The sequence below is a fragment of the Aspergillus nomiae genome (genome assembly GCF_001204775.2).
Source record: "Aspergillus nomiae NRRL 13137 chromosome Unknown contig00013, whole genome shotgun sequence".
Taxonomy (NCBI): domain Eukaryota; kingdom Fungi; phylum Ascomycota; class Eurotiomycetes; order Eurotiales; family Aspergillaceae; genus Aspergillus; species Aspergillus nomiae.
The window spans coordinates 143,895-157,993 of NW_015378068.1; the positions used below are offsets into that span (position 1 = coordinate 143,895).

Consider the following 14,099-nt stretch of genomic DNA (forward strand, 5'->3'; position numbering starts at 1 on the left):
ATCAACCATATCAGTAGAAAGTGGCTAAAGAAATACCTAAGTGCCCTAGCCTCGCTCCGAAGTTGGCAACATATCAATCCACGATTCCGCATAGTGTATCTGGCGGACTGATTCCATGCTCTATCCGGATTAAACATTCCGCACTTTGCAGATCTGAAAAAACGGTCTGGGGTAAAATCAGGCTGTTTGTACACCTACCTACGTTCGACATGGGGAAAGGCTGCCAAATCACACCTGGGCAATCGGCTAAGCGGATGATTTCTCGGCACTTGGAACATTTCAATTTGGTACTCATGCTATAACAGTAGTATTGTAGGTTTGCTAGTAGTACGGCGACTAAATCTAGCGCCGAGATGAGTAGTGAATTTGGATAAGAAGCACGACACGTTCGGGTAGCCCTACATACATGAACCATAGAGCTTCCAACTGCAGACAATGCATTTAACATATCGTGAGTACAATGTCTATACAAATATTTGAAGATCCAGTCATGAAAGCCCAGGAACACTCTCAAGTTCAAGGAGTAGAGAGGAGCATCACCTTGTATGCTCGGGCTCTAAAAGTAGCACGCACGAACCGCCAACCTAATCCTTCCAAGAGTGCTTATCGCAAGCCCTGGTGGCCACTTAGATCCTTTTACGCCCATATAGATAGGCGAGGAGACAGTCTGCGGGATGAGTCCGTGTTGAACCCAAGAATGGGAATTATAAAGGCAGATAGATTCCTGGACATTTCTCGCTACCATTGACTTTATTTTAACTATCATGGCTTCATATTCCGACGAGAAAGACTTTCCCACTAACAAGCTTGAGCATGGACCGACAAACATTGATGATGATGAAGAATATACCTACAAGGAGCAAAGAAAGATTGTCCATCGTGTCGATCGAAGGCTTGTTGTTATCGCCGGACTCGGGTACTGCATCAGCTTGATGGATAGATCTAATGTGTCGACTGCCTCAATAGCAGGGTAGGATAGTTGCGCACTAACCGTTCATTCTATTCTTCTCCTCGTTACTTCATTTCCGCATGGAAGTCACTGACAGTTTCAGGATGAACGAGGATCTGAAAATGACTGAAGGATATCGCTATGTAAGTTTCCGACCCCGACATAACATGATTACCCTGTCTAACCGGTTTGTCTAAGTCTTTGGTAATGCTCATCTTTTTCATACCATATGTACTCTGCCAGCCATTCGTAACCGCTACAATTCGAAAGTTTGGCCCACGAAACTTCCTGACCACTATGGTTATATGTTGGGGAGGCATTACAATTGTACGTTCTCGACGTTTTAGGATAGACAATAGCTAACATTATCTCCAGGGCATGGGATTCACGAAAACATGGCAGCATGCCCTCATCGCGCGGGTATTCTTGGGAGTCTTTGAAAGTGGCTATTTCCCAGGCGTGGTATATTTATTGTCATGCTGGTATTCTAGATGTAAAGTGGCAACAGGGACGACCGTTTCCTAAATATGGCGACACTAACATGACTCAGACGACATGCACAAGAGATTTTCAGTGTTCTACTCAATTGGTCTCTTTTCTCAAGCAATCGCCAACATTCTTGCATATGGGCTTACCCACATGGATGGCGTTGAGAATCTTGCAGGGTGGAGATGGATTTTTATCATTGAAGGCGTGGTCCGTTGTCATGATCCACCTTGATTCCCGCGTATGAGGGCTGACTTAGGAATATTCCAACTCGCAAAGATCACGTTGCTATAGGCCTTTTAGCATTTGTGATGCTTGTAGACTTTCCAGACAAAGCACATCGATCATGGAGGTTTCTCAGTGAAAGAGAGTGTGCCTTCGTCATCCGCCGGGTGAATAGAGACAGAGGAGATGCTGAGCCCGAAGACTTCTCGATCAAGAACTTTCTTCGACATGCGGCGGACATTCGGCTCTGGGGCTATGGGCTTATATTCTGGTATTGAATCTCCCCCAAACATAGATATAGACAACCTAACAGCAAGATTAGCTGCCTGATGACTGTGACCTACGCCATCGGATACTTTCTTCCATTGATCTTGCGCAATGGGATGGGGTTTGGCGTCGGGGAATCGCAGTATCTGAGTGCACCACCATACGTATGGGCTTGCATTCTCATGATCTTTGAAGGCTGGCTTGGCGACAAGTACCGGCTACGCGGGCCAATTCTTATCGTCAACGCTTTAATGCAACTAGTGGGGATCTCACTGATGGGTTTAGCCAAAGGCAACGGTGTTCGATACTTTGGGGTGTTTCTGGTGACAGGAGGAGTAAACGCCAGCGCACCGACTGCTCTGGCATACCAGGCAGGCAATATCCGTGGTCAGTGGAAACGAGCCTTTGCGAGTGCAATGATGATCGGAATGGGTGGGGTTGGTGGAATCGCAGGTTCCTTGGTCTTCCGCTCCCAAGATGCACCTGAATATTATCCTGGGATCTATGCCAATCTTGTGTGAGTACCCTGTCTGTCCCTCTTAGATAGCATCCCTAACCTGAGTCATATGACAATAGTGCATCAGCCTTGATTATTGTGTTGGTACTGGCTTTGAGCGTGTACTTCGTTTTTGCCAATCGGAGAGCTCATCGGGGCCTGATGCTGCTCGAAGGATCGGCTGAGTTCAGATACACATTGTAGGAAGGCTGCAAGGACTATGCTTAAAATTATGTGGTATGGGGCAATTCACCGATCAATTTTCTTCTAAAAATCGAGATCTATGTAAAGGCCATCACCATACGTCATGATAAGAACAAGGCGGCTGATATCATATCGAAAGCTATGACTTCAGGGACGTTGCTATTAACTTCACTCTCCGCAAAATGAGTTAATTTTAAGATGTATCCAATACTGTGCATCATGTTCGTACAATGTTTAAGCGAATGGCGCCAAGGAGCTAATGGTCAGCTCCCCTCCCCTTGCTTGTATACTGGAAATCTTTACGGGGTAGGTTTATGATCAATCCACGGGATGAACTTAATCTCCCAGAGAAAGAAAAATGTACAGGGACTCTTGGTCCTAGCGGACGCGTATACAGCCAATGCACAGCAGTAATTGATCGGCCTCTGGGGCAAATATGTCATATCTGCAGCGCTCAGGGATACGTAATGCCTGTGCTCGTATGCGCAGGCCTTTGATGAACTCTTTATAGACTTTTGTTCCCCTAACTCGCACCCGAGGGCGGCGTTGCCAAGATATCTCAAAGCAGAAGCCTCTACCAGAATCACACACGAAGGTTATAAAGCAGTTCCCCATAAAAGATATGTTGGCAGAGCTAACCAAAGGTTGGCTCATGGTTATCTGCGCGACAACATACCAATAGAGTCAGTTTACCAGGAATGGCGTTGTAGTTAGCCGCATACTTGCCTTATTTCTCAAGTATTGTACGACATATATGAAATACAATATATTTCAGGGAGTATGGAAAAGATTATAATTATCTACTGTGCAACCGAGCTATGTGAGGGGTCGTTGACCGATGTCTCCAAGCAGTATCTGTTGATGAACAACACATATATGCATATTGTCAAGTCCCTTGCGGCTGAATGAAAGTCATGTTCATGAGAATGTGTCCCATTTGCAGGGTGGCGACAGATTGCAAGCCTGTCAAGACTGTAAGAAGGCCCAGAAGGACGCCCCTAAGAGTGGCGTGAAAATCCATGGTCAAATATTAGCCAAAGGTTCATTAGATCGGTGAGTAATGCAGTTTGGAGTACTCACAGATACGCGTCCAGGCAACTATCTGTATATGTTTATACGTATTTAAAATCTCACTATGATACACCACGCGAGGTTTGCTTATTCTCGATCCTTTTCAATAGTCCGGCAATAATTAGGTTAGCCACTATGACCTATCATCGTGGCCCGTGGCGATCTCTTTCACAACGTCCGATCAGTCCTGATCGTTGACTCGGAGAAGATTTCCGGCGACCCTCAAAGCGACTAGAAACTTTACAGGCCAGAGACTTTCTGGGGTAACATAGCCATATAATGAACCAGTTATCCTCCTAATCAGCTACACCTCCCATTATTTCCAAGCAACGCAGGTACCCATACACCTCACGCCGTGCCCATCATGCTACACGGTAGAAGCCTTGGGGTTGTCGTCGTTCCGGCTGTACTAGGGAGTCTAGCGACAATCACGGTCCTATTCCGATGTTATGTGCGCATCCGAATTGTGAATCGCTTTGGATGGGACGATGGATTCATGGCTGCTGCCATGGTGAGTTTCCCACAACACCGGATTCATGTATCAATAGCTGACCACACGGAATCAGATAACCAATTTCATGTTCGCCTTATGTGGGATCATCGGGGGAGTATATGGTATTGGTCGGAAAACGGAGGACTTTCATGATCGACCCAAGGATTTCCAACGCGCGATGCTGGTGAGTGTGACATATTTCTCATCGCAGATATAAGACATTGATCCCCTATCTATATAGTGCTGGTGGCTTGGTCAGCTATCCTACGCGGTTACCGCTACAATCATGAGGGTATCCATCGGCCTTACACTTGCTCGTTTTGCCCCCAGCAAGGTCCATTTGCGCTTTCTCTACGGTATCATCGTCCTATCTACCCTGACGGGCATTCTTTTGTTCTTCTTCGCCACGTTTCAATGTTCCCCCGTTTCCTATTATTGGGACAAAACGTCAGGTCAAGGGATATGCCACAATGACATCGAGGTCAAGATCATATATTTCTATAGTGTGATAGATGCCGTGTTCGACCTTGCTATCGGCATTTTACCTGCGCTCTTCATCAGCCATCTCCTGCTGGATCGCAGCGACAAGATCGCAATTGCTGGCCTTCTTGGACTTGGCTGCCTGTTCGTCTCCCATAAGCCCGAATTCTATCTCTTCCATATACTAACTAATCCTTACAGGGCACTTGCCGCCGTCATCGCTCGAGCCCCTTTCGTACATCTAATGACGGAGGAAAGTTTTCTGTGTAAGGACACGCCCTTTGTATCTTTTGCGATCAAATCTAACCCTTCAACCAGACGAAACAACCATGGTCGCAATAACTTCCGACATAGAAACCAGCGTAGGCATCATAGCAGGGAGTTTTATGGTCATGCGACCCGCCTTCTCCATGTTTACCAAATCCAAGGCAAAGGGACTCGGAAAATGCCATTTAACCCCTTTAACCGACTCTCAAATGACTGGTGACACGTTAAAGCCAGAGGCCTGATGAGCTCCATCACCAAAGACTAGCACTTGTGCTGTCAGTCACTGTCCGTCGATCAATGGTTCTCAAGTGAGGGCTATGCACAAGATGCTGAGTCCTGTTTGTATCTGGGTTTCTTTTTTGCGACTCGGTATTGCTATATACCTTCAGTCCTGCGCGAGCATAGGCAAGCCAATACCGCCCCTGTGCATTAATTATATACATAATATTACTTACCTAATGATCAAAAGTACCTTCACTTTTGATATTAAGATGAGTCAAACAGTAGATAGCGTATCTATATTCAACCATCCTATTCTAATCTACACCGACCACCAAAGGAAATAGGGACCAACCGTACTCTACAGTTCATTCTAAAGCCATAAAGGTTGCACTTATAATACTAGCAGTATCGAATGACACAGCTCATGAGGAAGGTCTAGGCATTTGATCATCAAAAGCCAGCGATCTCATACAGCTTGACCTGATGGTTCTCCTTTCCTGACCACCGGACAGCATATCTATCTAATTAGGGCCAGAATATTTATGCATATTTCCGAACAAGCTGCTCCAGGGCTGGGGGGTTAGCACCCACAAGCTGATCCAGCTTTTGGCCACCCCGAAAAACCATGAAAGTTGGCAAGGACCTGATTTCAACCTCACTCGCAATATCGACCTGTTCATCCGTATTGACTTTGACAAACTTGATCGAACTGAACACTTGGTCGGAGGCCAATTTTTCAAACACCGGGCTTATGAACCGGCAAGGACCACACCATTCAGCCCAAAAGTCGATTATAACAACTTGGCCCGAGTTGATAAGAGTTTGGAACTCGGAGTGGCTAAGGAAGCACAGGGAACGGTTAGTTTTATTCCAAGGGAGACTGGGGACTATAATTCTATATGTCATACCTTTGGACTGAAGCAACAACAGACATGATGAGATATTGAGGAGGATCTGATTCTGACAGGAGGGTGGATTGAGGGAACGGTTTTTTTTAAGGGAAAAAAAAAGGTGGTGTTGGGAAGGGGATGGATTGTTTATATACAGATCTCAAGTCGATCTTGCACCCCACCTCGCTTAGACCGTCACATTTGCCGATACGTTGAGGGAATGGCTGTGTATAAAGCTGAAAAAACACAGTTGCCGAATCATCGGGCTCTGAACTTGCCGCTAATGCATCTGGATACCCACTATCTGCCCCTCCTTCAGCCGTGCAGATCTTTTGTACAGAGCTCACTCCATTCAGAAACAAAGCATGTTGAGATGTTCTTTGAGCAGGTCTAGATATTCCAGCATTTGTGTGTGAGTTTAGTATCTGAACTTCAAGATCTTTGTAGACATGAATACGTATCCACTGTTGGATGACTTCTACTAAGAAGTCCTATTGTATCGTCGTCAATCTCCCACAAGCACATGTTCAGTTAGGGCAGTATTAGTACAGAGTTGAAAGTCTACACATTATTCTAGTAGAACTCCTCGAAGAAACCGGCATACCAGAATCACCGCTTCACAAACCCGCTCTCCATCTCCAACCAAGTTCCAAAATCCTTCATATCAGGATGAACCTCCTTCAAAGCCCTCACATCGGCCCCATACCCCTCGTCATAAAACCACCGAAACATATACCCCATATCCTTCATCATGGCCATGAACAACAAACACACCGGCCGAAAAGCCATAGGCAGTGACTCGCCTCTGCTCCGCTGGAAAACCCGCTCCATCTCGTCAAAGCTCAGCTCGTCCCCTGCCAGCGATATACCGCGCCCCTTATACTGATCTGGATTCAGGAAGGCATCGGCGCCGAAATGCCCGATGTCGCTCGTCGCCACCATCTGAAGCTTCTTCCCCTTCAGCGCCATCTTGAAGCAGGTCGCGAAGACCTTTCCGAAGAAATCGGGCGTCAAGTTCTCGTAAAAGGCGGTTGGTCGTAGGATCGTCCACTCCATGGAAGTGTTCTTGCTGCGGTCGACGAGGTGGTGCTCGATGTTGTGCTTTTTGATGAAGTGGGGGATTTTGGTGGAGTTGGTGTAGGAGTGCTCTTCGCCGCCGCGGTCGACGGAGCTGTAGACGAAGAACTTGACGTTTTGTTTGAGGGCTTCGTCGATGAGGGATTTGCCTTGCGTTTCTTCGGCGTTGTTTCCGATTGCTGCCTTTGGGATGGTCAATGAGGTGGGTGGGTGCGTTGGGGGGAGCGAATACTCACTTGGACGCTGTAGACACCCCAGATGGGGGAGGAGGTTAGACGCTGGGCATTTTGGAAGATCGTGGCTGGGTTATCTAGGTCGCCTTCGACGAGCTTGATGCTGGGAGAGAGGCTACGGAGTTTTTGAGCGGAGGTGGAGGTGGGATTTCGCGTGACGGCGAGGATCTCAAAGGGGGCGTTGCGGGAGATGAGGCTTTTGATGAGAGAACCTCCTTGTTTACCGGTTGCACCGGTGATTAAGACGGCTGTCATTGTGCGGAAAGCAGAATAGAAGTAAAAAGGATAGTATCTGCCTTCGTTCTAGGTATCTCTGGAAGCAAATATAAACGATTTCGAGGATACAGGGTTAGGGTAGTTGAGGTAGTTCTACTCAGCCCTCGGGCTCTCCTAAGCCCGAGCTGAGCAAGCAAGAATAATTAGGGCTCCGAGTTAGTCCAATTTGGCGCCTTAAAATTTACTTGTACATATTAATGCAAGCAGTTAGTGGGTCTATGGTTCGTCGCCACCAGGAATGTCTGACTAAAGCAGTCGATCTCGGGCTTTATTTCAACCCCGGATTATCAAGTAGGCCCTTGATAGTGTATTGAGGATCTCCATCCTGATAACGTTCGCCTCTCCCTTTGGCCAATTTACTGCATCACCAGTCATGGCTAACGCCGTGCAGCCCGGTAAGGGCCTTCTGTCAACCCCACGTAGCTGCCATCGTTGCAACCAGAAAAAAGTCCGATGTAGCAAGACCCAGCCGTGTGACAGCTGCCTGAAGTCCAACTCGGATTGTGTATTTCCAGGCCCCGGCCGTGCCCCTCGGCGTAAAAAGCGGCCCCTCAAGGCCGAGCTTATCTCGCGCTTAAAGGGTCTAGAGCAGGAGCTCCGAGAAATGACACAGGAACGCGGAGATCCTGATTCTGCTGCTAGTTCCGCTGCTACGTCTCAGGATGCCCTTGTCCTGTCGAACGCCCCTTTGGCTGCAAACAATGCCCGTCACGTAGAACATGAGCATGGCAAGTTGATTGTGGAAGGAGACTCCACTCGGTACGTTACGCATGAGGTACTGATCAGTCTTGGTAATCAGGCATGTATTACTTTGAATTATTTCCTGGGCTGTGGATACCTTCATACTAACAAATCTTTGTGTAAAAGATTGAGGAGCTCAAAGACCTGGTGGATTCGCCCGAGAATGATGTTGATGAAGACGAATGTGGAGAGTATTCACAGAATGGTAATCAGTTCCTCTTTGGCTACTCGTCCATCGCATCTTCGCTATCGGCCTTTCATCCCAGCGTGAGGGACAGTCAGATACTATGGAAGATTTTCGAGGAGAATGTCGCACCTGTCGTCATGATATTTCATAAACCAACCCTACATAGACTTCTCTTTAAGACAGCTACGAACACCAGCTACATTGACCGAGCCTCGGAGGCGGTGGTCTTCGCCGTCTACTTCGCCGCCATCACCAGTATGAGTCCCGAACAGTGCGCTGAGGAGTTAGGTCAGGATCACTCCACACTCCTCCAGCGATACCGATTCGCAACACAGCAAGCGCTGGCGCGAGCAGGCTTTCTCCAAACACGAAACCAGTCCGTGCTCCAAGCCGCCGTGCTCTTCCTCACCTGTCTACGCTCTCCCGGAGACGCTGAATTTGTCTGGACAATGACTGCGGCTGTTTATCGGCTCGCACAGGGACTAGGATTGCATCGCGACGGAACCCACTTTGACCTCACCCCCTTCGAGATTGAACTGCGTCGCCGACTGTGGTGGTCGATCTATCTGCTGGATAGTCAATCGTCCGAGCTTCATGCCATCGGCACATTAATCACCGAGTCTAGCTACGACACCAGACTACCCTTGAACATCAACGACGCAGATATACCTCCGGAACCAACTACACCGCCCGACGAACGCATCGAATTCACAGAAATGACCTTCTGCCTGATCCGCTGTGAAATGACCGTCCTCTACCGCCGCTCGTTTCTCAATTCCAGCCCCATGCCTAGCACCAGCGAAGGCCATACATCACACCTCCTAGACGAGCGTCTCCACCAGCTCGAACAAATTCGCACTCAGTTACAAGATCGATACCTCCAGTACTGCGATATCTCCATTCCTACGCAATGGGTCACAGCGACAGTGATCCGACTTGCTCTCGCGCGATCATGGCTAGTTGCGCATCTCTCGCAGGGGACAATGACGGTCCGAATGCCGCTGATCGAGATCTCACCCGAGGATCCGAAGCGAGAGCAGCTCTTCATGACTGCTATAGAAGTGGTGGAATTCGCCTACCTGCTGGAGACGGACCCGCGGACCACGCGATGGGCCTGGCTCTTCGAACGGTATCCGCAGTGGCACGCGGTGGTGTTTGTGTTGACGGAGCTCTGTGGTCGGGGGCAGTCAGTGGAAACGGAGAGGGCATGGGCAGTGCTCCAGAAGGCGGTTGAGCGGTGGTCTGGGCGAGATTTCCAGAAGGGCGGGATTACGCTGAAGACGGTTTATCATTTCATCGAGAAGGCTGCAGCAGCGCATGGTCGGCTGGGCACGGACTGGATCAGAGAGTTGCTGAGGCGCTGACATCCAAACTGTTTATCGAAACGAATCAATAACAGTTTGTCACGCTGACCGAGTGGTTAAGGCCAGACTCAGACTATACCTGCAGTACTCCGATTCATTCGTGTACGCAGGCCGCTAGCTTGTCTGTTACTGTTTCGATATGATATCGGCCCGTCAACCGTGCAACACCCGAACTCCTGGTTCTTGTAGCCTCTCGCAGTCTTGAACCGGGCTGGAAAGGCATCGCCTGACCGGTCAGTCAGTCCTATTCCTCATCCCTGAGGCCTTCCTGATGGGAGAGGTTTCCAAGCTATATGACAAAAAGCGGTCCCAGGCATTGGAAAAGGGGCAGGAATCAGTCCATCGGTATCAGCTCTACTATCTAGTCAATAATAGAATCCTTCTACTCCGCCTATGTATTCTTACCTAGTGACAGGCCATCTACCCTGTGTAGTCTCCTCCGTTATGATATTACTCTATTTATCTACAGTCTCTGCGCGGATAGCTATGAAATCCGAAGCAGTCTATACAGAGCAGATGCCGGTGACTATATATCTAAATATATTCACTAAAGGGCAGTATATATAGTCTAGTACAAGAAATATCAAACGTAGAAAATCCCCGAGGGAACTGGGAGATCACGCGGAACCGAGGCACCGAGGGATTCGGAGTTGTCAGAGTAGACAAAAGACCTTCATAGTATCATTAGAATGCCTCATAATTGTTGAAACAATGTAATTATAGTAAGCTCTTTCATACATATCAGTCTAGACAGTCTATTTAGAGAGGTGAAATATAAGGGTCGAAATAACATGGTTCACCACCACCACATTGTTTCGGAAGATCGCCATCGGGATAATTTGCAATCTGCGGGGTTCGGGGGTTACTCATCGCCTACCCATGCCAATACGAGAATATCCCCAATTGACCTTCGGAACAACCCCGGGACTAGGATCCAAAGACATGGAAAAGACACTCTCTCCTACGAAGAAACAGCGAGGCGGTACAAGGAAGGCTTGCAACGAGTGTAAACAGCAGAAGGTAAGCGAACGTCCTTCCAAAACATCCCACCTCGGCCCAACACTCAAACATAGACATATACATCTGGAACGTCTATTCTGCTCTTCCATTCCCTCGCCATTTGACTGAACTCTGCTGGATGTGGTACTCGGCAGCTTCGGTGTGATATCGTCCAAACCCCCGCGGACGCCTGCTCGCGTTGTAAAGGACTCCAGATTGAATGCAAGGTTGAACCTTCTTTCACGCGTGTCTCAAAAAGAAGGTATCTCGTACATCAACATGTCATCCGCTGTGGATGCTAACCTGATAGGCGAAATGCTGAAATGGAGCGCGAGATTGCAGGGCTCCGTCGACGGCTTGCCACTAATACCGATCATCATGGCCATGCCGTCAAAGGTAACGTCGGTGGTGATGTGTCCCAGCCTGCAGGGAGCGCAATCTGGAATCCAGCAGCTGCGACACTGAATCAAGGGGAGATTATGTCTACTAGTCTTAAACCACAGGTCTTAGCTACTCCCTTAGCTATGTATAGCGATAGATCTGACTTGTTTCAGGAGGATACCATGTGGAGACTGGAAGATGTCTCTCTATCCAAGCCAAGAGTGGCACGACTATTTGAGCAGTAAGTTGATGTGTCTTTCTTTCTTGGATGAGATATGCAATTTCTAATGATCTACCAGGTTTTTCAAATACTATCATCCATTTCTTCCACTTTTAGACCCCCAAAAACCACCCGAGCATTATCTCTGCCGCTGTCCCTTACAAGCATGGACGATCATTTGCGTCGCTAGCCGACGAGCTCCAGCAGAGCCAGGCCTCCTTGGCGCACTCACTGGTCCGTTTAGCAGACTTCTATGGTCGACTATCACCAGCGTGCCACAGGATTACGCCATTGTAAAGGCTCTCTGCCTTCTGTGCACCTGGCCCCTTCCCACAACTAGCCAGAGAAAGGATGCTACCTTTATGTTGTGCGGGCTGATGATGCAGATTTCCATGCAGTTGGGGTTGCATCGCCCCGTTCAAGCAGAAGAGTTTACCACATTTCGAATAGGTCACAAGGAAGCTGTGAAGGATCGGCTACAGACATGGGTCGTCTGTAATATTGTAGCTCAAAAGTGAGGATCCCCTTCACCGTGAAAGAACTAGAAGTTCATCAAAGTCAACAGTATTGCCACCGGGTACGGACAACCCCCAGGGACGATATATGACTGGGCGCTTGAGCCAGCGTCACTCCAGGATGCCGGTTACTATCCTCCAGAAGATCTGCGAACTCGTCTCCAGATTGAAAGGTTCTGTGATCGAATCACCAGGTCTCTATATAACAGCAGGCCGGACGCGGCAGAGTTTATTGGACCCGAGAGGCTTTTGATAGTCCAGCTTTTGGAGAACGAACTTAGGGATATGGAACTTAGCTTTGGCAGGGATGTCTCTCGTACGATGCCTCTGATTTTCCTGTCTTTAGCTCTCGTCAAACTGACTCGGATAGACATTAATAAGATTCATCTCCGAGCCGCAGAGCTCCATTTAAGATACTTCATATTCCTAGGTTCAAACCCAAGACCTAACGACATTACGAAGCTTTTTATCGCAACCACCTCATTCCTTAGCCAGGTACTGGACCTCGAAACATCCCCAGGCCAACTTATCAGCTACGCAACAAACTATATCCTGCAGATGATCATCTCCGCCGCATTCGGTCTAATGAAACTACTCAAAAGTACCTTCCGGCATCACATTGACTTCGAATACGGGAAGCTGTTGTTCAACGGCGCAATATCCGCCCTGAGAAGAATCAGCGTCATGGACCACGATCGCCCCGTTCGACTTGCGGACGTACTTGCACAGATGTGGAATGCAGGTGATCCCGAGCAATCCGCCGAGGAAGATAGTTTACAACTCAAAGTACGCTGTCGGATGAGTATGAGCCACGTCTACGACACTGTTTGGCGCTGGCGACACCGTTTCCGGCCCAGAAAGGACCCTTCAGATGCTCAAGGCATGTTCCTCCAGCGTCTAGTGTGTATTACCTTGTGTTCTCCGACTAATCTTGGTATAGTAGCTACTACCGCTGATCCGAATGGATCTGCGACCATGATCCCCGATCAATTCGATGGATCTATAGACAATTCTGCGCTGATCTGTCCGCCTGATTTTGGCCCAGGTGGTGCCTTCTTCAACGAGACTGGATTCGCGGAAATCTTCGATTCCCTTAACTGGGTGTTTGATGAGCTTCCTGATCCTTTTACCGCTCCCCAGATAATGTAAGATTGCTGAGTCTAACGATCTTCCTTCTTTCTAGTGCGCCTCAAGCGCCAAGGCCATATCCTTTCTTCCTCCTATAAGGTGGAAGGGTTCAAAGTTATGCTGTGGCGGGCAAAGAGTCAAAGACCTGCAGCTTTGCATACAGTACCATCTGTTTATAGTATCGTTCGTCCCTAGCTCCTTAGTTCATCTGGAAATATGTTTTTTGTTGCCTGAGGCACCAATGACATATTTAGCCCAGTCAACAACCATGAATCTTATAAAAAAGAAATACACGAGATCCTTTAATTAAGCTCTGTTCCAGACTGGGCAAGTAAAAGGCTTCTGGTCTAATTATAAAACGGGCAATACAGACGAGGGCTCAATTTACCTTGGGGAAGCTACTAACCATACCTTCTTGGCTTCGGTTCGATTGCCCAAATTTACTCGGGTTCGCTTAATGTACGATTCTTTCTCCTCGGAGTATTTGCTCTCGGCTGGTTTGCCTTGGATGTACAGCTGTTCGTACATCAGGTAGAATAGGGTTCTAGCGTGGGGGCGTCTGGTATCTGACCTTTGCTTGGTTTCAATTAGTTAATTTATCTATCTGTCTGGATAAATCTTATCTTGTAAAAAGATGTTCCTGTCGAAGGATAACGCGGTTAAGGCGGATGTCTCCGAGTTGACATGTAATCATTGATAAGCTGAAAAAGCAATTCTGACCGACTGACTCCGCGCTGACTGTATCATAGTCATCCTGGATCTTATTTGCGATCAGTTGGTTTACATGGATTTCTGATGGAGTCGATGCGTCGATCCACTCGAATGCCGTCATATTGAAGCCCCAAATGATGGAGACAAACAGCTACCTCGGTGTGATGTCACAGTTCAGCAATTAAAAATAATTAAATCTGATCATTGGAGTCGCTCC

At 48.0% G+C, this 14,099-nt stretch overlaps 6 protein-coding genes across 6 annotated transcripts; 4 read left to right on the forward strand and 2 right to left on the reverse strand.

The window, feature by feature from the left end:
- Positions 1 to 764: 764 nt before the first annotated feature.
- ANOM_001254 (phthalate transporter) lies at positions 765 to 2,627 on the forward strand (the record flags this gene model as incomplete). The annotated part of the gene is made up of 8 exons (XM_015546511.1): positions 765 to 970; positions 1,053 to 1,092; positions 1,148 to 1,276; positions 1,325 to 1,442; positions 1,500 to 1,652; positions 1,715 to 1,931; positions 1,983 to 2,444; positions 2,504 to 2,627. 8 exons carry the CDS (start codon positions 765 to 767, stop codon positions 2,625 to 2,627), a joined length of 1,449 nt encoding a protein of 482 aa, XP_015411440.1.
- A 1,435-nt stretch (positions 2,628 to 4,062) lies between these two features.
- Positions 4,063 to 5,180, forward strand: ANOM_001255 (uncharacterized protein; the record flags this gene model as incomplete). The annotated part of the gene is made up of 5 exons (XM_015546512.1): positions 4,063 to 4,209; positions 4,265 to 4,375; positions 4,433 to 4,815; positions 4,873 to 4,937; positions 4,990 to 5,180. The coding sequence occupies 5 exons, from the start codon at positions 4,063 to 4,065 to the stop codon at positions 5,178 to 5,180; spliced, it is 897 nt and encodes a 298-aa protein (XP_015411439.1).
- A 520-nt stretch (positions 5,181 to 5,700) lies between these two features.
- ANOM_001256 (thioredoxin) lies at positions 5,701 to 6,094 on the reverse strand (the record flags this gene model as incomplete). Its single annotated transcript, XM_015546513.1, has 2 exons — positions 5,701 to 5,998; positions 6,069 to 6,094. 2 exons carry the CDS (start codon positions 6,092 to 6,094, stop codon positions 5,701 to 5,703), a joined length of 324 nt encoding a protein of 107 aa, XP_015411442.1.
- Positions 6,095 to 6,659: 565 nt separating this feature from the next.
- ANOM_001257 (nucleoside-diphosphate-sugar epimerase family protein) lies at positions 6,660 to 7,615 on the reverse strand (the record flags this gene model as incomplete). The annotated part of the gene is made up of 2 exons (XM_015546514.1): positions 6,660 to 7,310; positions 7,364 to 7,615. 2 exons carry the CDS (start codon positions 7,613 to 7,615, stop codon positions 6,660 to 6,662), a joined length of 903 nt encoding a protein of 300 aa, XP_015411441.1.
- A 394-nt stretch (positions 7,616 to 8,009) lies between these two features.
- ANOM_001258 (Zn(II)2Cys6 transcription factor) lies at positions 8,010 to 9,928 on the forward strand (the record flags this gene model as incomplete). Its single annotated transcript, XM_015546515.1, has 2 exons — positions 8,010 to 8,411; positions 8,504 to 9,928. 2 exons carry the CDS (start codon positions 8,010 to 8,012, stop codon positions 9,926 to 9,928), a joined length of 1,827 nt encoding a protein of 608 aa, XP_015411402.1.
- Positions 9,929 to 10,807: 879 nt separating this feature from the next.
- Positions 10,808 to 13,192, forward strand: ANOM_001259 (C6 zinc finger domain protein; the record flags this gene model as incomplete). Its single annotated transcript, XM_015546516.1, has 5 exons — positions 10,808 to 10,948; positions 11,083 to 11,189; positions 11,238 to 11,549; positions 11,608 to 12,042; positions 12,094 to 13,192. 5 exons carry the CDS (start codon positions 10,808 to 10,810, stop codon positions 13,190 to 13,192), a joined length of 2,094 nt encoding a protein of 697 aa, XP_015411401.1.
- Positions 13,193 to 14,099: the final 907 nt, after the last annotated feature.